Source organism: Chironomus tepperi, unplaced genomic scaffold (assembly GCF_022539635.2).
Source record: "Chironomus tepperi strain 1889 unplaced genomic scaffold, CSIRO-AGI_Ctep_v1 contig_16, whole genome shotgun sequence".
Classification (NCBI taxonomy): domain Eukaryota; kingdom Metazoa; phylum Arthropoda; class Insecta; order Diptera; family Chironomidae; genus Chironomus; species Chironomus tepperi.
This window is the reverse complement of record NW_027226138.1, coordinates 1,479,661-1,502,798: the sequence shown is the minus strand read 5'-3', so window position 1 is coordinate 1,502,798 and position 23,138 is coordinate 1,479,661. Positions and strand designations below refer to the sequence as shown.

Sequence of the window (23,138 nt, the reverse complement as noted above, 5' to 3'; positions counted from 1 at the left end):
CACCCGGGTATATCACATCTAATAAAGACATTATTCATAACATACAAGTACACGATACATAAAAATATGCAAAATATGTGAAATCAACCCTTGATTCTTTTCATATTCAATGAAGCGTAAACAAATGAATTCATATAAGTTACCAAATATCCATAAACATCAACATGTTTTGTTGTTCAAAAAAAAAAGAAGCAAGCTCAATAAAATTTCAGTAAATTCCTTTGGGTTGGTTGCTATTGTATCGCACCAATACATGTAAATTTATCAGCTGATCAAATATCAACAGTTGAGTAACTTAGGGAAGTAAATTTGTCATGGATACCTGGAAAATTTCTATTTTGATGCCATAAACAAAATTTTCCGGCTTCAAACATTTTAATCATAGAAAGCATTTATTTTTGGAAATATTTATAATTAATTAATGTGAAAAGTTCGAATTTAAACATGAAAAAGATTAAGAAAATCAAAAAAGGACATCGACGGCCAATTGAGGATGTTCCATTTTACAAAATCAAACATGGAATTGACGATTTACCGCTGGATCCATTTAGAGAATTTATGACTGAGGAAATAAGTAAGAATTAATATATTTACAACAGATTTGTTGGATTAAGTTAAAGGCTTTAAGCTATAATTTTCAAATGTAAGCAAACAAGTCCATAAAATCAATATTTAATCAACAAATATTCTCCAATCTCATTTATCCCCAGACAAAATCAAACAATCTAAATCTGAAGAATTCATTCATGATTTTGATTTGTATATTGCACCTAAAGGCGATGGACAATTGTGCACAGCAGTCGGTTTTCAACTCCCAGATATTTTCCAAAGAAGTTCTGCAAGCTATATTTCGAAAGATATTCCAAATAGTAACCATGATGCATTGACATCAACACAAAAGCGTAGCTATGAAGTCACAAAAAATCTCATTTCAATTTACAAAAACAAACGAATGCAAATTTTTCATAATATTATCAAAACAAGGAAGTCGCTGTGCACAAAAGAATTTTTTCGTATATATTTGGGTACAACTGATGCCAATGTTAATAAAAAGTCTCTGCATGCTCGAAAATATAAAACAAAATTTCATAAAAGCTTTGAAAAACAAAAGCCTTTGAACTATCAAATGGAATATGAGAGATTAAGAGGATTAAAGGAATCGGAAGAAGAGCTGGCCAAAGTACAAGCATATATTGATAAGATGATTGAAAGAAACATGAAGAAAATGGAGGATGAGAAGAAAAGACGTCAGATGGAACAAAAAACCGAAGAGTGTCATTATTCGACCTTACAGGAATTGGTAAATTTTTATTGACAATCGAGAAAAGTTGGAAGTGGAATTGTTGAAATTTGAGGAGGAACTAAAACGCATTTTTTTGAAAATCTGTGATATTTCCGAAACTCTGTTTACCTTTCGATATTTTAGAAGAGATAAACTAGCTATCGGACAAATAAGCGGATTATCTGACAAACAAACGGACTATCGGGCAAATATGCAGACTATCGGACAAACAAACTGACTATTGAACTGACAAGCGGACTATCAGACAGAAAAATGGACTATCAGACTGTCAAACGGACTATCGGACAAATATGCAGACTTTCGGACAGACAAGCGGACTATCCGACAGACAAGCAGACTATCCGACACACAAGCGGACTATCCGACAAACAAGCGTACTATCCGACAGACAAGTGGACTATTCGACAGATAAGCGGACTATCGGACAGATAAATAGACTATCGGACAGATAAGCGGACTTTCGGACAGACATGCGGGGCAAACCAACAGACAACTCAATAATCGGGCAAACAATCTTAATATCGAACAGACAAGAGGACTATCGGACAAACATATTGACAATCGAATGTTGTACAGTCCGACAAACAATGAAGACAATCTTTTTTCTTAAAAAATGCGCTTTAAATGTTCCAACAAATTTTTTTTCCGTTCTCAATCTGTCCTCTTCCTATTTTATCGCTTCCTTTATCCGCAATCACATTTTTATATATTTTTTCTCAAAAATTTCGTTGAATCAGCCACGTTCAAAGGAGCAAGCACCAAGAAAACGTAAGAAAGCTATAAGCAATGAAGAATTCTTGAAACGTTTAAAGGCAAAGGATCGTGAACAATCAAAATATTTACAAGCACTTCTACCCACACATCCAGACGAACAGAAAATAAAAATTGTGCATGATTATGTGAAACGTAACAATGAAGCATCAATCCTATTTGACAATAATATGCGTCAACGCTTATTGAACGTTTTCGATTTAATATCAGTGAACTTAATTGAAGCATATCCATCAAAATATTTCAAAAAAATCATTGAACGCATTGATGATCGTAAGCCATTGTGGAAGCACATTCATAAATTTATAGTGAATGAGGAAAAGTTATGGCCTGAAATAAAATTGGAAGTAATGTTGATGGATTTTCTTTATAATCCTGAAAATAAAATTCGTCGTGAAGTTGCTGTTATGATAATATGTCTACTGATGGATTTACAAGAGGATTTTCGCTTCAGTATAAAGCGTAATTTTATGGCTTGCATTTTACAATCCGCAACAGAACGGAAACGTTTACAACTTGAATTGGAGCCACCTGAATTTCCTATAGCAACAATAAAAGCTCCCGTTCCATGGAAATGTACCGTCCAAGTGGCAAAGAATCGCTTAGAAGAAGTGTTGATGGTGAATCATCCTTTACTGCAGGCAATACAAATGCTATGGTACAATTTATATCACGACTTGCTCATTGTGGATACTGCCAAGTTTTATAAATGTGAAATCCCATATCATGCGGAAAACATTACTGAGATTATCAACAGCTGTTGCAAAATAACCAGAGATGTAAGTGAGACTATTTCTAGATGACACTGAAAAATAGAAGCTAAGTATATGAGAAATAGAAAAGTTAGGTGATTATAAATGTGACGGCAAAAACATATATATGTGTGCTGTCATCATCCTTCTCCTTCTTACCCAACATTACTGCAGTGGTAAAATTATTAGATACGGATAAAAAAATGCAAATTGTGCAATGATCTAAATTGAGTTTCAACATTGCTTGACCTAGGGGTTGAATGGCTGCAATGAAGGATGTTATTTGAATTCACAGTCATTTGCAAAAAATTTCAAACTCAATCTACTAAAAACATTACATTAACTAAGTTTTATTATTCTTGGAATTCATTCTATACTACTTTCTCCTACCTTAATGTTCTTGGCGTTTACTTTATTACTTAAGTTTGTGTGCTTTTTCTTGGATCTCGCAAAACTCCCCAAGCGACAATTTTCTGAGAAAATTTCTACCTCGAAAATGAATTTGCTTGTTTGAGCTTGTGGAACTACTAGTCGTAATGTCGACAAATATTATGCATTCATACCGGGACAGCATTTGATTTGTTTCTGGTGGGAATTGAACACACGTCGTTCTAGAAAATAGATCATATGTTTCCGGTGTCTTGAAAATTGGGTCGAATTCATTTCCTGTTCTTAATCCCGAACAGACATGGAGCATCACAAAATTGAACATGCTCCCTAACAATGAGCATCTTAAGGTACATAGTGAGCATGGTCATTGGTACCTTTAAGATTTATTGAGGCTTACGACTACATATGTTTTGTACATCGTATTCATCGTCGATTTTAGCACTCAATTTAGACATACTTATCTGCTGGAGCCAAGTGCTTAGAACAGCCCCCACAAACCCCAACTAACTCTTTCAGGTCATTAGTACCGTAAGGTGCTCATTGAGCATTTGCTTGTATATTACGTACTCAGTTGTCTATTGACTGAGTATACTCATGAGTACACTCATATAAGTGAGTATAGTCATTATAAGTGAGTATAGTCATTAGTCTTCAAGTTCCTTCTACACAACTGCATTTCCCCTATTAAAATTCTCAAAATCTTCATTTTTCACAGATATTGGTCAATGACTGGATGCCAAGAATTGCTGACTTAGTCGAAGCAATGCAAGATTATTGGCGTGATTTGGTACCAAAGAACTCACCACATGGTGGTCGTGCACAGATTTTATTTAATTGTATTCATGCCTTATTGTCATTGCATCTACAAGAATTGATAAAACGAAGCCTTGATCATTTAGCTGAAACAATTGAAGTCTATAAGGATGGAAATTTATTGCATGTCTACAATCCAAAAAGTAGAAAATTAAAGAGACGTCCATTCATGACTCTTATCGTATCAGTTGTTGGAAAGCATGAAGAGGAATGTGACGAAACATCTGAAAAAGACTCTGCTTTATATCAAATTGAAGAAGACGATCCAAACATTCTATCGATGGAACTAAAATCCGAAAAGCCGATTATGGAAGAACGGTCAGCATCATTTATCATGAACAACAGTGGTAAAATGATTATTGAACCATATATGGAGGAATTGCCGGATTTATTCAAAAGCTATTTTGTGAAAATCCTAAAAGTCGGTTACAAAATTCCTCGACTTGAATTTTATATGACACAAAGGAAGGACTTGCTGGGCTACTTACACTTTATTCATGAAGATCACGTTGACATGATAAAGCTTTATGATAAAATCAAGAAAATTGTACAACGTAACCAAACGGGACCAACAACATACTTATATCCAATGTATCGATTCTATTTTCCCATTCTTGCCAACAAGATGAAGCATATTACGGAATCAATATTTTCGCTTAGAGAGATTCCATCATTACAGGTATGGTCTTATTTACTATTACATAAAAAAAATCTCTTCTTATTGCCTTTAGACATAAAGGTATGGAATGGTAACATTTTATTTTTGGCGAGGTTTATACCACATATAAATTAAGTGATTTTTTTTCTTTCCATTCGACGATATTTAAGCTTCACATAATTTATGTTCCATTGAGTTTGTCACATCAGATAAGATTTATTTTTATGCCTTTTCATTCCTACATTCTCCTTTCTCTCCTTTATCTTTTTCTTACGCGGCATAAATAGGAGGCATGCATGTACACAAAACAAGTCTCTATGTGTATATAAACATAGCTGCTTATTTGTATTAGATCTAAGGGATATTGGATAGAATTGCTCATAAATTGTGTCACCAACAGCATTTGGTGTATATAAGAAAATTTATGAACATTTTCAATTCCAATACATTATGATGATAATCACATATGATGATGCCCGTCACCATGGGACTCTTCTGTGTGCCTTTCTCTTGCGTATATATTTGCAATGCATTTCTAAATATAAAAGATGTGGAATATTCCGTATTATGTCCGTTCATTCGACTGATAATAAAAAGTTACAGTTTACTCTACCGAAAAAGGGGTTCATAAATCAAGTTCATAGTGGAAATAATCCTTTATAATCGTGTATAAATTTTCAGAAAACGCCCAGAAAACTAACGATTCACGGGTTTTTTGTGCCTTCTGCACATAATTTTACAAATGCGTTATCAATCCTCACGCGACACACATTTCATGCGGATATTGACTTTTAACCAGAAAAATTACAGAAGTACTTCTGTATCTTATCGAGTGACTTCTGCGCTTTTTTGTCCCAGCGATCAGTAATTGGTTACAAAATTAGATCCAATAAGATTCAAATCACTTTCTAATTAATTTTATTCTTTAACGGTTTTTTAGAATTTAAATTTTTTAAAGGTAGCTTAAAATTTAAATTTTTTAAAGCAACGCTTTATAATTATTTTGTTTCTGTTTATGAATTGAAAAATCATTAGTTAACGTACATAGAGATGGATTTGAGATTCCAAATCAATTGATAACGGAGTAACTCGATAGCACGGAGCTAATGCTTCAAACTAGATCTTTCTACGATGTCTGGTTGTAGAGATCTCGTCTCTCACCCAGCCAGTTAGCCAGCCAACATAACAAAGTGTATTTTTAAGCTTCCTTTTTTCAAAAATCCACTAAAAAAATATGTTTATTCCAACAGATATTCAAGGAATTGATGGAAAAATTTAATCAACTGCTACATGGAATTTATTATCTGCGTGATTTCATTCCACTGAACTTATTTATGTTGGATAATCGTATCGTAAATCGGGTCCTCGAAAAGCTCGTACGTGATTTGAAGAATTTTGTCACAAACTATTTTATAACATTGAATCAAGTGGAAAATCGTCGAATGTGTGATGAATTTGAAGAAATGTCCATTATGTCTGGTGAACGACCAAGTGATACGCCTGAAGTTGTAGCATTACAAAATTATCTTGTAGTTTGTCGTGAGGAGAAGCTGTTCCGTTTAAAAAGTATGTTATATATTTGATAACGTCTTTATTCCTTACCTCACCACAAAATGGTTGTTGTTGTATATCCATACATTTTTCACTTTTGTTTCATTTCATGTTATATAAAGATGAAATACAACACGTTAAAGAGCGTGTCATGTTTTTGCTGACTTATGCATCTCTAACACGTAAGTTTTTTTTATTATTATTCCTTTCTCCCTTTAAAAAAAAATAATACATGCTTCATTCTTGACGTTAACAAATTTTTTTTCTCGACTCGACTCTGCTCTCTGCTCGTTCATATGAATCCATAGAGGAAGATATAAATCTTAATTCACGGTTATTTTTGTGGCCAAGTGAATTGGAAAAAGTATTGGATTTGTCTGGAGCCCGTTTGGCGGTCGTGAGAGAAAACTTGGAAACAGCACTAAAAGAACGTCGTGGGCAATTTGAACAGTATATGCTGACGGAGAAGAAGAAAATGGATTCATTTCGTTTACGTGATGTTCGCGAAGTTCTTTCGCTGGATGACTTGAAGGAAAAAGTTACGACTGTAGATGCACTGATGGATACACTTGAGGTATGTCTTGTACAGTTATTGAACGTCTTTTAGGATGAAGTAAAAATTTAAAATGTGCACTGCTATGTAAACTAAAGTGTCTGAGTCAGTAAAGGTCATGCAGTCAAGCAGACAAGCAATCTAATTTGTTTAGTTAGTCTGATAATGTCATGAGAAGGCATCACCCAGTCCTGATGCAAAAATATTGAAGAAGTAGACACCATCTGTCGAAAGCTATATGGCTCTTAGTCAAGTCTCAATGTCTGGACGCAAGAATTCCTTTGGGCCATTGTCTTGTTAAGGAACACGAAAAATCAACGCCATTTCCCCACTTCCTCTCTAACATCCTCGTAAATCATACCAAAATCTCAGCCATCCCCTCCCTCTTAAGAGCCTTACGTAATAAGTAGACGACCCCTTGTACAACAACTCGATTGGATCATCCGCTATGCCTAGAGCAGTGATGGACAACATGTATGTCACGACGCACTAGTCTACTAAGCAAATAGTTGCCCACCTCTAGTCTAGAGTGACGCTACGTCTAGCCAACCTAATGGATGAATCACAGCCTGCAATTCTGACTCAAATATTTCTAGACTCTCAGAGCAGCTTTAAAGCATAACAAACAAAATTTAAATTTAGTTTTAATTCAATACCCTGTCAATTTTTCAGAAATGCAACAGAGAAGCAAAGGCAATTAACATTGATGAGAATCTTCTACAAATTGATCAGTCATTCTTTCCAATGTTGGGTGAAATGATTGAAAAAATGAAGCCTGTCGAAGAGTTATGGCATACAGCCTATCATTTCGAATCATGCTATGAGGTTTGGTATTATGGAAAATATGTTGGTCTCAATTCCGATAATATTCGTGTTGAAGTCGATGAAATGACAAAGACAATTTATAAACTCACGAAGGCATTAACAACAAATCCTTTTGCAAAACGTATTGCTGAGCAGATTCGTTTAAAAATTGACAAATTTCGTGTTTATATTCCAATATTGGAATCGATTTGTCGTCAAGGTTTAGTCGATAGACATTGGGAAATGATTTCAACAGAGCTTGGCGAAAATGTTAATCCAAAAGTATATCCATCATTAAGTACAATGGTTGATCTTGACATTGTTAAAATTCAAGATAAACTTGAGGAGATATCCAATGCAGCCGGCAAGGAATATGACTTGAATCTACAACTCATAAATATGCAGGATGAATGGAAGGATATGACATTCGATGTGACCCGTTATCGTGACTCTGAAGTTTACATCTTAGCAAGTCTTGACGATGTTCAAGCATTACTCGATGACCACATTTTAAAAGCACAAGCGATGCGTGGTTCACCATACATTGTCGCACTCGGAAAACGTGCCGAAGATTGGGAACAAAAATTAATTTCAATGCAAGACATACTCGACGTTTGGTTGCGTGTTCAATCAACATGGATGTATTTAGAGCCAATTTTCGGTTCCGAGGATATTTTACGTCAAATGCCAACGGAGGGACGAAACTTTAAGAAAGTTGATCGAATGTTTAGAAAGATTATGGAACATACAGTTTATGATTCACATGTTATACAAACAACGGATTATCCTGATATGCTACAACAACTCAGATCAGGCTTTGAAGAGCTCGAAGGAATACAAAAAGGCTTAAATATGTATTTGGAAAAGAAAAGATTATTTTTTGCAAGATTCTTTTTCTTGTCGAATGATGAGCTCCTTGAGATACTGGCTGAAACAAAAGATCCATCACGCGTACAGCCACACCTTAAAAAATGTTTTGAGGGGGTAAAATTCGACTGTCAATAACGATAACATTTGGAATGCTTAATGCCTTTATTCTTTTTTTTTACAGATTAATGCACTCACTTTTGACAACAATGGTGATATTATAGCCATCATATCAGCCGAAGGTGAAGTTGTGAGTCTCACAAGAAAAATCAATCCTGCATCGGCAAATGTAAGCTTTATGCTTGTTAACACACTTTAATTACCTATTTTAATCATTTTTTATACTTTAGGGTCTTGTTGAGAAATGGCTAAAGGATGTGGAATCCATAATGATTGAAAGTATTAAGGAATTGGTATTTAAAGCGTGTGAAACATACTTTCTAGATCTACGTAATGAATGGGTACTAAAATGGCCTGGTCAAGTTGTGTCATGTGTAACATGCATGAGTTGGACACAAGAAGCTGAATTGGCAATTCAGGATGACACCAAAGAAGCCTTCCTTCATAAATGCAACGATCAAATTCTCGATCTTGTCAGATTAATCCGTGGAAATTTGGAACGTGGTGAACAATACACGATTGAAGCACTCATCGTGTTAGATGTTCATGCACGCGATATTGTTAGTCTTTTAGTAAATGAAAATGTCCAAGACAATAATGAATTCAATTGGATATCACAAATGCGTTACTATTGGCGTACAAGTCCCGAAAAGCAAGGTTATGTGTCCGTGTGTATGGTAACAACTGACGTTGAATATGGAATGGAATATTTGGGAAACACATCAAGATTAGTAATTACACCGTTAACTGATCGTTGTTTTAGAACATTGATGGGAGCTATAAAGCTGAATTTAGGTGGTGCCCCCGAAGGTAAATTCTCGTGTGAGTTAATTAAGTAATTAAATTGTATTAACTAACATCTATTTTTCTCTATTAATTGTACGACATAGGACCCGCTGGCACAGGAAAAACAGGTAATTAATAACAACTTTTACGATATGGTACTTTAATAAAAAAAATCGATTTTTAATTATAGAAACATGCAAGGATCTCGCAAAAGCTGTCGCAAAAAAATGCGTCGTATTTAATTGTAGTGATGGCTTGGATTATAAAGCACTGGGGAAGTTCTTTAAAGGTTTGGCACAATCCGGATCGTGGGCATGTTTTGATGAATTCAACAGAATTGAGCTTGAAGTGCTGTCCGTTGTTGCACAACAGATTTTGACTATACAGCGTGCAATTCAAAAGGAAGCTACAAAGTTTGTGTTTGAGGACACGACACTGAAATTAGATCCGACATGTAACATATTCATCACAATGAATCCGGGTTATGCAGGCCGAACAGAACTGCCAGATAATTTAAAAGTTCTATTTCGTACATGTGCTATGATGGTTCCTGATTATGCGATGATTGGTGAAATTACGCTATATTCAAATGGATTTGATAATGCGAGAATATTAGCACAGAAAATTGTCTACACATATAAGCTATGCTCGGAGCAATTATCATCACAGCATCACTATGACTACGGCATGCGTGCGGTTAAATCTGTTTTACTTGCATCAGCTGCATTACGACGTGAACATCCTCACTTGCCAGAGGAACAAATTGTTTTACGAGCTATTATTGATGTTAATTTACCAAAATTCCTTCAACAAGACATACCATTATTTGAAGGCATTTATAAAGATCTTTTCCCTGACGTTATGATTCCCGAGCCAGCACGCGACGATCTTAATAGATTCCTTCAAATTAAGATTGAAGAGAAACGTTTACAAAACACGCCCTGGTTTGTTGAGAAAGTCTTACAAATCTACGAAATGATTCTCGTCCGGCACGGTCTTATGGTAGGCTGAACACATTCATTTTCTCTCTTAAAATCGCTTCCCATTTGCATTATGTTTTTCCTTTTTTTTTCTTTTGCTGCTCAATCTCACTGTGTGTGTCTATTTTCATTAAATTTATTTTATTAGGTGGTCGGTGATTCAATGGGTGGAAAAACCACAGCATATCAATTACTGGCAGAAGTATTAAAGGAGGTACGGAATGACACGAAAGCACAATTGAAGGAATTTGCAGTAAATTATCGCATCATCAATCCCAAAGCAATTTCAATGGCACAGCTGTATGGTAGTTTCGATCCCGTCACGCACGAATGGTCAGATGGTGTTATAGCAACAACATTTCGTGATATGGTTTATTCAAATACAAACGAGAGACAATGGATTATATTTGATGGACCTGTTGATGCTGTATGGATAGAGAATTTAAATACTGTATTAGATGACAACAAGAAGTTATGTCTTATGTCCGGTGAAATTATTCAAATGACAAGTAATATGAATTTGTTGTTTGAGCCAGTCGATCTTGAACAAGCATCACCAGCGACAGTGTCACGTTGTGGTATGATTTATATGGAACCAGCACAACTTGGATGGGAGGCTTTACATAAGACATTCATGTTGCAACTACAAGATAAAGGACTTACGATAAACTACACAATTCTTTATGATAGTCTTGTCGAATGGCTTATACCGATAACGATAGAATCGTTAAAATCATGTCAGCAAGTAATTCCACTTTCACCAATGCACATGTACCGTATGTTATCAACATTTTTCATGAATTTTCTATCGAAGCATCACAACTATAATCAAATGTGGTTCCAACAAACATTCCTTTTCTGTTATGCATGGGCGTACGGTTCACATCTTACACTTGAGGGACGCAAGTACATGGAAACAATATTGAGAAAAATTCTTTACGGAGGAAATGAAAATTTACCAAAACCCAAAAGCTTCTCATTAAATCGCGGTCAAATGTTTCCGGAAAAATTATCTTATATGGACTATCGATTTGATGAAAATGAAACGTGGTGGCCATGGCTTAAATCGGAAGAATATCAATTTCCACCAGATGCGTCCGTATCTGAAATTATGGTACCGACAAAAGAAAACACTTGTATATCATATTGGGCTAATCATTGTGTACAGCATGAAATGCCATTGCTTCTTATTGGACCAACTGGAACAGGAAAATCTGTAACAATATTAAATTTCCTTAAAGACTTACCAAAAGAAAAGTATATAATGAATGCGATGAATTTCTCGGCAAGAACATCAGCACATCAAGTACAAGATCAAATCATGTCGAAATTGGATAGACGTCGTAAAGGTGTTTTTGGACCGCCCGCATTAAAACACTGCATTAATTTCATTGATGATTTGGCAATGCCTGCACGTGATGCTTACGGGTCACAAGGGCCACTTGAGCTCATTCGACAATTGTTAGATCATGGACATTGGTCAGATCTGATTGATACAAGCAATATTGAACTTATCGATTTACTCTTTATGGGTGCAATGGGTATGCCCGGTGGCAGTAATTACATACCAAAACGACTTTATCGACATATGTTTTGTTTAGCTGTCGATTCATTTGAAGAAAGTACATTATTAAGGATATTTACATCGATAGGTGAATGGCATTTTGCTAAAGGATATGTAGAGACTGTATCAAGATTATCAAGAAATTTGGCTGCAGCAATTATAGATGTTTATAAAGAAGCAACAAAAATATATTTACCAACACCAACAAAAAGTCATTACATTTTCTCATTACGTGACGTAACAAGAGTTTATCAGGGTATTGTGATGGTTCCATCAAAGAAATTGTCAGATCAAGAGAAACTTGGACGTTTATGGACACATGAAATTTATCGTGTATTTTATGATCGCTTAGTTGACGCAAAAGACCGTGAGAAGCTTTTATCATTGGTCGATGCATCATGTAGCACTAATCTTCGTTTCAAATTGGAACAAGCATTTGGTAATCGTGTATTGACCGGCGAGAAAGTTAGTGAAAAGCACATTAGAGATTTACTATTTGGTAATTATATGGAACCAGATGCTGATCCAAAGATATATGACGAAGTGGAAAATTGGCCAAAACTCGAGAAAAACATGACATATTATCTAAATGAATATAATACGCTATCTAATTCCCCTATGGATCTTGTACTATTTCGTTTTGCAATTGAACATATATCACGTGTAAGTCGAGTATTACAAATGCAACGCGGACACATAATGCTCGTAGGCTTGGGAGGTTCCGGTCGTAAATCTGCTGTTAAATTAGCAGCAAGTATATGTGATGCACATCTATTTCAAATAGAAGTAACAAAAACATATGGTGTGAATGAATGGCGAGAAGACATGAAAAAATTGCTGACACAAGCTGGAATAGATTCAAAACCAATAGTCTTTCTATTTGGTGATTCACAAGCCAAAGAGGAGGCCTTCATTGAGGATATAAATTCCTTGTTGAATACTGGTGATTTGCCCAATTTATTCCAATCAGAAGAGAAAGCAACAATTTTGGAAAAAATGCAAGCAGTTGCAAAAGCCTCGGGACGAGTGATTGAAACAACACCTCTTGCCATTTACGGAATGTTTATTGAACGTGTTCGAGAATCACTTCATGTTGCATTGGCATTCTCACCAATTGGAGATTCATTTAAAAAGAGAATTCGAATTTTTCCATCACTTGTTAATTGCTGTACAATTAACTGGTATACTACGTGGCCTGAAGATGCATTGCAAAAAGTTGCTGAATATTTTGTTAAATCAATGAATTTGCCAGGAAGTGAAGATACACTTTCCATCTCATCAATTGGTACGACAGCAAGCGATGAAGATGGTAAGACGAAGGAACGCAAACTAGGAATATTAGAGACAAAACTCGTTGAGATGGTGATGATATTTAATACAAGCGTCGTTGAGGCAAGCGACAAGTTCTATTGTGAATTTGGTCGCAAGAATTATGTCACGCCTACGTCATACCTTGAAATGCTGAGATCATTTAAGATTTTATATAAGCGAACATTCCATGATATTACAATGCAACGAGATCGATACACGACTGGATTAGAGAAGCTTGAATTTGCAGCAAGTCAAGTGTCTGTCATGCAGAAAAAGCTGCAAGATCTCCAGCCACAATTAAAAGAGACATCAGATGAGACTGAAAAAATTATGGTTAAAATTGAACGCGACACAGCGGAAGCTGAAAAGAAAAAGGAAGTGGTTGGTGCTGATGAATCTGCTGCAAACGAATCCGCTGCCACATCTCAAGCTATTCGTGATGATTGTGAAAGTGATTTAGCAGAAGCTGTTCCAGCATTAGAAAGTGCATTATTGGCTTTAGATACTTTAAAGCCAGCAGACATAACTGTTGTAAAATCGATGAAAAATCCACCGGCAGCGATTAAGTTGGTATTAGAAGCTGTTTGTGTATTGAAGGGCTTAAAGCCAGACAGAAAACCTGATCCGATGGGACGATTGATTGACGACTATTGGGCAGCATCACAGAAAATGCTTGGCGATATGAAGTTCCTGGAAAGTCTCCGACAATTCGATAAAGACAACATTCCCGTACCAATCATGAAAAAAATACGTGAAGTTTACATTTCCGATCGCGATTTTGTACCAGAAAAAATTAAAGCCGTCTCAACAGCATGCGAGGGATTATGTCGATGGATTAGAGCTATGGATGTTTACGATAGAGTCATCAAAATTGTTGCACCTAAAAAAATTGCACTAGGCCAAGCTGAAAGTGATTTATCAGCTCAAATGGAGAAATTAAATGCCAAAAAAGCTGAACTGCAGGAAATTCTCGATAAACTTCAAACATTAAATGACAGCTTTGCAGAGAAGTCAAGAGAAAAGAAACGCCTTGAGGATGAGATAGATAATTGCGAGAAGAAATTGGTGAGAGCTGAACAACTAATTGGCGGTCTTGGTGGTGAGAAGCAAAGATGGTCAGAAAATGCAGCCAATTTACACAAAAGTCTTGGTAATGTTGTCGGTGATGTTTTACTTGGATCGGGATGCATCGCATATTTGGGATATTTTTCAACAGAATTTCGTAGTAAAATATTACGTGAATGGAATCGATTATGTTTGGAAAAGCGATTGCCATGTACTGAAAAATTTTCTCTTGTCAATATTCTGGGAAATCCCATGGAAATTCGACAATGGTCGATTTGCGGATTACCATCTGATACATTCTCAATCGAAAATGGAATTATTGTTGCCAATTCACGTCGATGGTGTTTGATGATTGATCCCCAAGGGCAGGTGAGCTATTATAAATTTGATTCCAATCCATAAAAAATTGATTCATTTTTAATTTCTAGGCTAACAAATGGCTTAAAAGCTTGGAAAAGAAAAATGACCTTAAAATTATTCAACAAACTGATGCTAATTACACAAAAGTTCTCGAATCTGCCATCATAAAAGGCAATCCAGTTCTGTTGGAAAATGTTGGAGAGACAATTGATTCCGGCTTTAATGCAATTTTAGAGAAAAATGTTTTCAAACAAAAGGGAAAACAGATGATAAAGTTCGGAGATGGTTTAATCGAGTATAATGATAATTTCCGATTCTATATCACAACTTGTATGAAGAATCCTCATTATTTACCTGAAACAGCTGTTATGGTTACACTTTTAAACTTTATGATAACTGAACAAGGACTTCGTGAACAATTACTAGCAACTGTTGTCATACAAGAACGTCCAGATCTTCAACAAAAGAAAGAGTCTTTAATCGTTGAATCAGCGAAGAATCGTCATGCACTCTATAGTGCGGAAACGAAAATCCTTCAAGTTTTGTCATCATCTGAACAAAATATATTGGAAGATGAGAATGCAATAAACATTTTAACATCAAGTAAAGCACTCTCGGAGGATATTCAAGCTAAACAAATCATCGCAATATCAACAGAAGCTGAAATCGATACAGCACGTCAAGCATACATACCCGTTGCGAAACATTCAGCCATTTTATTCTTTTGCATAACTGAATTATCAAATATTGAGCCAATGTATCAATATTCATTGACATGGTTCTTGAATCTATTCATAACAAGCATCATAAAAGCCCCGGCTTCCGAGAATTTGGATGAGCGATTAATGCATTTAAATGAATTTTTCACACGGTCTATATACGAGAATGTCTGTAGATCACTTTTTGAGAAAGATAAATTAGTATTTTCACTTTCATTATGTATTGGAATTTTAACTGCACGCGGTGACGTTGATTTATCACATTTGGCATATTTCTTAACGGGCGGAATTGCACTCGATAATCCCCATCCAAATCCCGCACCCGAATGGATATCAGAAAAATCATGGAATGACATTGTACGTGCTGGTGCATTAAATGAACTTAAAGAGTTGCATTCACATGTCACAGCAAATTCTGATAAATGGAAGGATTTTTATGATTTAACAAATCCTGAAGATGAGAAATTTCCAGAGCCATTTGATAATGTCACAGATTTTATTGCATTAATTCTATTGAAAACATTAAGACCTGATAAGATTGTCAATGCTGTTAAAAATTTTATTGTAAGGCATATGGGAAAGGAATTTGTTGAGCCACCATCATTTAATTTACAAGCATCATTCAATGATAGTAGTCGTACAATACCATTAGTTTTCATATTATCGCCTGGATCTGATCCTATGGATAATTTATTAATGTTTGCCAAGGAGTATGGCATGATAGATAAGTAAGTCTATACCGATAACATAAATCTATATTATGAATTATTATGAGCATATCCTTTCTTTCTTTCATTCCTGGTTCATAAAGATGTAAATCAATTTCACTCGGTCAAGGTCAGGGGCCACGTGCTGAAAAATTAATAGAAGATAGTGTACGTTTAGGTAACTGGGTAATATTACAAAATTGTCATGTAGCAGAGTCATGGATGAGTGATCTGGAGCGTATATGTATGGATTCACGTAAGGATGCTTTATAATTTAATAAATTTATCATGACTTACTATCCTATTACTTTTTATACTTTTCATACACAACAGAGAACCTCGAAGCAACAGCACATTCAAATTTTCGTCTATGGATCACATCATATCCAGTTAAAACGTTTCCCGTTGCTGTACTACAAAATTCAGTAAAAATGACAAATGAAGCGCCAAAGGGTTTAAGGCTTAACATGCTCAGATCATTCAATTCAGATCCATTATGTGATGATGAATTTTATACATTTTCATCCAAGTGTGAGGATGAGAAAGTTTGGTATCGTGGAATATTTTCACTTGTATTCTTTCATGCCGTCATACAAGAGAGAAGAAGTTATGGACCTTTAGGCTTTAACATACCATATGAATTTAATGAATCTGATTTAAAGTAAGCAAGTTATTTTTGAATATAGTAATAAATAAGCAATACATATATTTATATGTACTCAAACGCATTCCAGAATTTCTTTGATGCAATTAAAGATGTTCATCCAACAATATGGCCAAATTCCATTCGAAGGACACAAATATTTGACTGGCGAATGCAATTATGGTATGTGATAATTAAGAAAATTATTTTTGTTTCATATATAATTAAAAAATTCTTCATCTAGGTGGTCGAGTGACTGATGACAAGGATCGTAGATTGCTCATGTCATTGCTTGATAAATTTTATAATGAAGATGCCATTTCGGTTGACAAGTATGAGAGATATTTTTGTGATAGAAAGTATTTTCAATTAAAATACAATTTTTTTTACTTTTAGTTATCAACTTGCTGACACGGAGCTGTATCAAATACCTATGATGCCTGACAGAAACAACAGCATTGAATACATCATGTCATTGCCATTAATACCGAATCCTGAAGTTTTCGGGCTACATGCAAATGCGGACATAACGAAAAACTTTAACGAAACACAATGTGTAAGTGACAAGCTTTTAATTATTTTTTTTTTTTTTATTCATCCCGTCCTTAATCATTTATTTCCTATATACATTGTCATGTTATTGAAGCTTTTACAAGGAGTTTACATGACACAAACACAATTGTTATCTTCATCACATAAAGTTAGTGAAGATGGACAAGACAGCGATATAGATCCGGTTCTTACTTTATGCCTTGACATCGAAAAACGTTTGCCTGCAGCATTTGATGAAGCTGCTGCTATCGAAAAATATCCTGTCGAATATACAAATTCAATGAATACAGTTCTATGTCAGGAACTGAGTCGTTTCAATAATTTACTAGGCTACATAAAAGTATCATTAAATGATATCCGGCGTGCAATATCAGGACAAATTGCAATGATACCGGAATTGGAAAAGGTTCACAATTCAATGTTATTGGGTAAATTGCCAGCAGCATGGACAAAAAAAAGTTATCCATCACTGAAACCACTCGGATCGTACATTAATGACTTCCTTTTGAGGCTCTCATTCTTTCAACGATGGCTTGACGATGGCGAACCGATTGTTTACTGGATGAGTGGATTCTTCTTTACACAATCATTTCTGACTGGAGTTCTTCAAAATCATTCAAGAAAGAACAATCTACAAATTGATTTACTTCATATGAAATTTGATGTTACAGGCTATGAGATGGAAGTGCAAAATAATTTGGAAATGGGAGTTTATATAAAGGTATGGATTATTTTAGAATTTCAATGAAATGACCTGAATTATACATCATTTCCTTGACAATCTCTATATCTCTCATGATTTTTTGAACATGTTTATACATGCTTGCAATAGGATTTAAGGGAATGCAACGAAGATGTTGTTGCTTTTTCTGTAAGTTACGTATTATGTTAATTCCAATGCACTCATGTCCAATGTACACAATATTCATAATCACATTTCATATATTTTGAGCACTAAAGATTTATTTATCTCTAAAGGGATTATTTTTGGAAGGAGCACGATGGAATCGAGAACGTCACATACTTGATGAATCCTTCCCGAAAATTTTATTCGATGCACTTCCTGTAATAACTATGACACCAACAATAAAGTCACAGGAACTGCTTGATGATGAACGGAAGAAATACGATTGTCCAATTTATAAGACGACAGAACGTCGAGGAGTATTAGCAACGACCGGACATTCATCCAATTTTGTAATGTTCATTCAACTAAGTACAGACAAAACTCGAAATCATTGGATCAATCGTGGTACTGCTTCTATTTTAAGCTTGAATGATTGAAAAAGCTCCTCCTCGTCTATTAGACTGAAAGACATATGAAGACATCCGGACTGATTTTTTATAAAGCTTTGAAGTGAAATGAAAATTTTTTGTGAGGAAATAAATTTAATATTATTTTTTTGTGAGTGTGAGTTAATGTTTACATCTTACTGAATGACATAAATGTCGTCATTAATGTTGAACATCAAGAACATTCTACTTCCAGGAATAGAAAAAAAACTAAATATAATCAGCAAGGTTTCCGCTATGAATGAAATTTCAAAGATACTTTTTCATGTATTTATATCAACTGTAATTGAATGGAACATTTTGTTGCTCATTCAAATGAATTTGTAAAGGCAGCTTTGAGATTACCATTCTTAACTGCTATTTTTCACATGAAATGGAAATTTTTATGAATTGAACTAGGGTAAATATAGATTTTCAGATATGGATTATGATCTGAATTCTAAAGAAATTGACGCAAAAATGTTTCATGCTTCTGACAAGGTAAACAAAGTTGCATAACTCAGCTTTAATGTATTTAAACATCAGATAATGTAATCTTAAGGCAGTGGTGGGAAAGCTGTGAGCTACGGCACAGTAATGCGTCTCCAAATATTTTTGAAAATGCCATGAACCGTGTGACGTATGAGGATTCAGTCAGGCCTTAACACTAAGGTGTGCCGGAAAAAACAAAAGATTGTCCACCAGTGTCTTAAGCCTTCAGCAAGAAATATCAGTCTTAAGAGTTTAAAATATGTCCCTAGAATTATGTTGCTACTAGACAGAATTATGTTCTAATTTAGTATTGGCTTTGTGGATTGATTAACAAGGTCTATGGATTGCATTAGGTGCGTTTACTTCCAAGTTCGTTGGTTCGAATCCTCCTTTTCCCAAGAGCTAATTTCTCTGGTGGTGGTGTGGTAGGGTACGTAGGGGTATATAGGTAAATAACTGGTACGGTACATTGGTGCATCTGCTATTGAAAAGTGATGTACCAATGGTTCACTGGTGGTATAGTGGTGCAATGGTGCAGTATTGGTGCACTCAAGGGTCAGACACTCCAGGGGTATAGTACTTACCAGAGCTCGAAGTCGATATGGTTGAAGTCGACTCGAGTCGTCACGACTCGACTTAAAAACACTCGACTTCAAGTCGACTCGAGTCGACACGATTTTTTTTGAGCCGACTCAAGTCGACTCGAGTCGAGTGTTTTTTTTCAAGTCGACTCGAAATCGACTCCGAGTCGACTTCAAGCCGCCAAGAAAAATTATTTTTTCTTAATGAAACTCATTGCTGATTGCACTTGTGAAGTATATATTTACATATAAAAATATTGCAAAATCTACTTTTTTTCAAATTTTTAATTCTTTTTTGATTTTTTCATGCAAGATACTTACAAAAAATAAATGAAATAGAAATTTCTCCAGCTTTGTACAGAAAAAAATTTATAAAAAGCATATAAATATCTTAATTATATTCACACCGTTTTCACGTGTGAATGTATTGAATTTGTTCAGATTGAAAAATCATTTTTTTGGATTTTTCAGCAAAACTAAGCACAATGGCAAGTTTTGTTCTATGGCAAAAAGTTTGTGCCTGGAATTTCTCATCATAATCAAAAAACAGATTTGAAATTGGTTGAGGCATTGCTGAGAAAATCGAAAAATTCGCTTTCTGTAAGCAAGCAAACAAACAAACAAACAAGCAAACAAACAAACAAACAAGTTAATCAGCAAGAAATCTCAATAACGAGACATCGTAGAGACTTCTAGTTTTTTGCAATCGATCCGTGCTGCTCTATAGAAGAGCTGATTAGATTTTGGGCATGGCAGGAACAGCCGTTGCTTCAGAAAAAGCAAAAAACTTTCGTTTTCATACAAAATTTCAAAACCAATGGTTAATACGATTTTTAAAACTTTGAACATTGTATGAAAATTGACTCCTCAAACAATTGCCAAGCGGAACTTGGCCTACCCGCTAGAGCTTGATCCCTCAAACATTTGCCAAGCGAAGCTTGGCCTACCCGCTGGAGCTAGATCCCTCAAACATTTGCCAAGCGAAGCTTTTACTGGAGCTAGATCCCTCAAACATTTGCCAAGCGAAGCTTGGCCTACCCGCTGGAGCTTGATCCCTCAAACATTTACCAAGTGAAGCTTGCCCTACGCTGGAGCTTGATCCCTCAAACATTTGCCAAGCGAAGCTTGGCCTACCCGCTGGAGCTAGATCCCTCAAACATTTGCCAAGCGAAGCTTGGCCTACCCGCTGGAGCTTGATTCCTCAAACATTTGCCAAGCGAAGCTTGGCCTACCCGCTGGAGCTTGATCTCTCAAACATTTGCCAAGCGAAGCTTGGCCTACCCGCTGGAGCTAGATCCCTCAAACATTTGCCAAGCGAAGCTTGGCCTACCCGCTGGAGCTTGATTCCTCAAACATTTGCCAAGCGAAGCTTGGCCTACCCGCTGGAGCTTGATTCCTCAAACATTTGCCAAGCGAAGCTTGGCCTACCCGCTGGAGCTTGACTCCTCAAACATTTGCCAAGCGAAGCTTGGCCTACCCGCTGGAGCTTGATTCCTCAAACATTTGCCAAGCGAAGCTTGGCCTACCCGCTGGAGCTTGATTCCTCAAACATTTGCCAAGCGAAGCTTGGCCTACCCGCTGGAGCTTGATCCCTCAAACATTTGCCAAGCGAAGCTTGGCCTACCCGCTGGAGCTTGATTCCTCAAACATTTGCCAAGCGAAGCTGGCCTACCCGCTGGAGCTTGATTCCTCAAACATTTGCCAAGCGAAGCTTGGCCTACCCGCTGGAGCTTGATTCCTCAAACATTCGCCAAGCGAAGCTTGGCCTACCCGCTGGAGCTTGATTCCTCAAACATTCGCCAAGCGAAGCTTGGCCTACCCGCTGGAGCTTGATTCCTCAAACATTCGCCAAGCGAAGCTTGGCCTACCCGCTGGAGCTTGATTCCTCAAACATTCGCCAAGCGAAGCTTGGCCTACCCGCTGGAGCTAGATCCCTCAAACATTTGCCAAGCGAAGCTTGGCCTAGCCGCGAGACTTTTTATGGACGGTGTGAATATTACCGCATTGGGTTTCTACCCGATACACTAGTTTATTTATTATTTGTTATTTTTATTATAATCTTTTAAAATTAAAGAAGATAATCAATTGATGACTATTAGTTATATATTTTTTGAAAGTTTCTTGCATGAAAAAATCAAAAAAGAATTAAAAATTTGAAAAAAAGTAGATTTTGCAATATTTTTATATGTAAATATATACTTCACAAGCGCAATCAGAAATGAGTTTCATTAAGAAAAATTAATTTTTCAAGTCGACTCGGAGTCGACTTCGAGTCGACTTGATTCGAGTCGACTTTAAAAAAAATGAACTCGACTTGAGTCGACTCGAAGTCGAATCGTTTTTTTCTCGTCGACTCGAGTCGACTCGACTCGACTTCGAGCTCTGGTACTTACTTTCATTCAAGTTCAGTAAGTATTGTAAGTACATTACTGTACTTACTGTACTTTCATATAAATTCAGCAAGTACTGTACTTTTGGAGTGTCTGACCCTTAGGTGCACCATTGGTATGGAACTGATATTTAAATTCCCATACTAAATGTACATCACTATACGATATCATTGGTGTGCCTATAAATCTATACTGCATATCGTACCACCATGGTAGAAACCGAACACAAGGCTTCGGAGTGTAGAAGTCCAGGACTCTTTAGGCAAATAAACTTTTAAACATACAAAAATTAACGATAATATTTCTCGTGTCCACACCACAATAATTAGCATTGTGAAATTAATACAAACAATTTGGTCGAATAAACATCCATACAGACAGAAATTATTCAAATTGTCACAAACAAATTATGTAATGGAAATGTAAGTTGATTAAAATATAAAATAATATTTTCATACATTTTTTATGGATTTATTAATTAATATTTAAAAAATAATTTCAATACCAATTTCATTAAATAATTTTTATAGCTTAATCACAGGATGCAGATATATATTAAAATTTTATATCAATTCACCTTGAGTTTTGCCATGAATAAAAAAAATATTTAGCAAATAGCAGAATTTTAAACGAAAATCATGAAAGCACAGCATTTACCTTTGATGTCTTCTCATTTTACTTAATTTTTTGAATGGAATGAGGAAATTGAGGCATGATTTTGATTAAAATTTAATCGTTATCGATGTGTATTGGCAACATTTTGCCATCATATAAATTATTTTATTGAAATTTGTATTTTATTTCATAATATTTTGATTTGTTTAATATGGTATCGTACCCTACATTTACATCTACATTCAATTTTGATAACAAGTAGATTAGGTAGAAGCCGAATGCGGGCATATTCACACCGAGCACATTTGATGGATCAAGCTCAGTGTGTAGGCTTAGCTTCGTATGGGACACATTTGAGGGATCAACCTCAGTAAGGAGGCCAAGCTTCTTTTAACACAAATTCGAGGAATCAAGGTCAATGGGTAGGTTAAGCTTCCTTTTGTACACATTTGAGAGGTCAAGCTCGGCAGGTAGATCATATAGGTTTGCTTGGCATATATATGAGCGATCAAGCCTCAA

The 23,138-nt window shown here is 35.6% G+C and overlaps 1 protein-coding gene across 1 annotated transcript; it reads left to right on the top strand.

The window, feature by feature from the left end:
- Positions 1-444: 444 nt before the first annotated feature.
- Positions 445-18,553, top strand: Dnah3 (dynein heavy chain 3, axonemal). The gene is made up of 22 exons (XM_070642193.1): positions 445-574; positions 711-1,300; positions 2,041-2,853; positions 3,932-4,708; positions 5,938-6,253; positions 6,361-6,451; positions 6,545-6,812; positions 7,464-8,579; positions 8,647-8,751; positions 8,813-9,392; positions 9,473-9,496; positions 9,559-10,370; positions 10,497-14,657; positions 14,717-16,095; positions 16,179-16,330; positions 16,408-16,735; positions 16,809-16,900; positions 16,962-17,049; positions 17,114-17,273; positions 17,364-17,990; positions 18,102-18,140; positions 18,248-18,553. The coding sequence occupies exons 1-22, from the start codon at positions 445-447 to the stop codon at positions 18,551-18,553; spliced, it is 12,954 nt and encodes a 4,317-aa protein (XP_070498294.1).
- The last annotated feature ends 4,585 nt before the right edge of the window (positions 18,554-23,138 follow it).

Bases quoted from the DNA above. Each gene is read 5' to 3' on its own strand.
- Dnah3 (XM_070642193.1), top strand. From the start codon at position 445: ATGAAAAAGATTAAGAAAATCAAAAAAGGACATCGACGGCCAATTGAG. The intron at 6,452-6,544 runs CTTTAAAAAAAA...ATATGAATCCAT, and splicing joins TTATTATTATTCCTTTCTCC to AGAGGAAGATATAAATCTTA. The intron at 16,331-16,407 runs GTAAGGATGCTT...CATACACAACAG, and splicing joins GCGTATATGTATGGATTCAC to AGAACCTCGAAGCAACAGCA.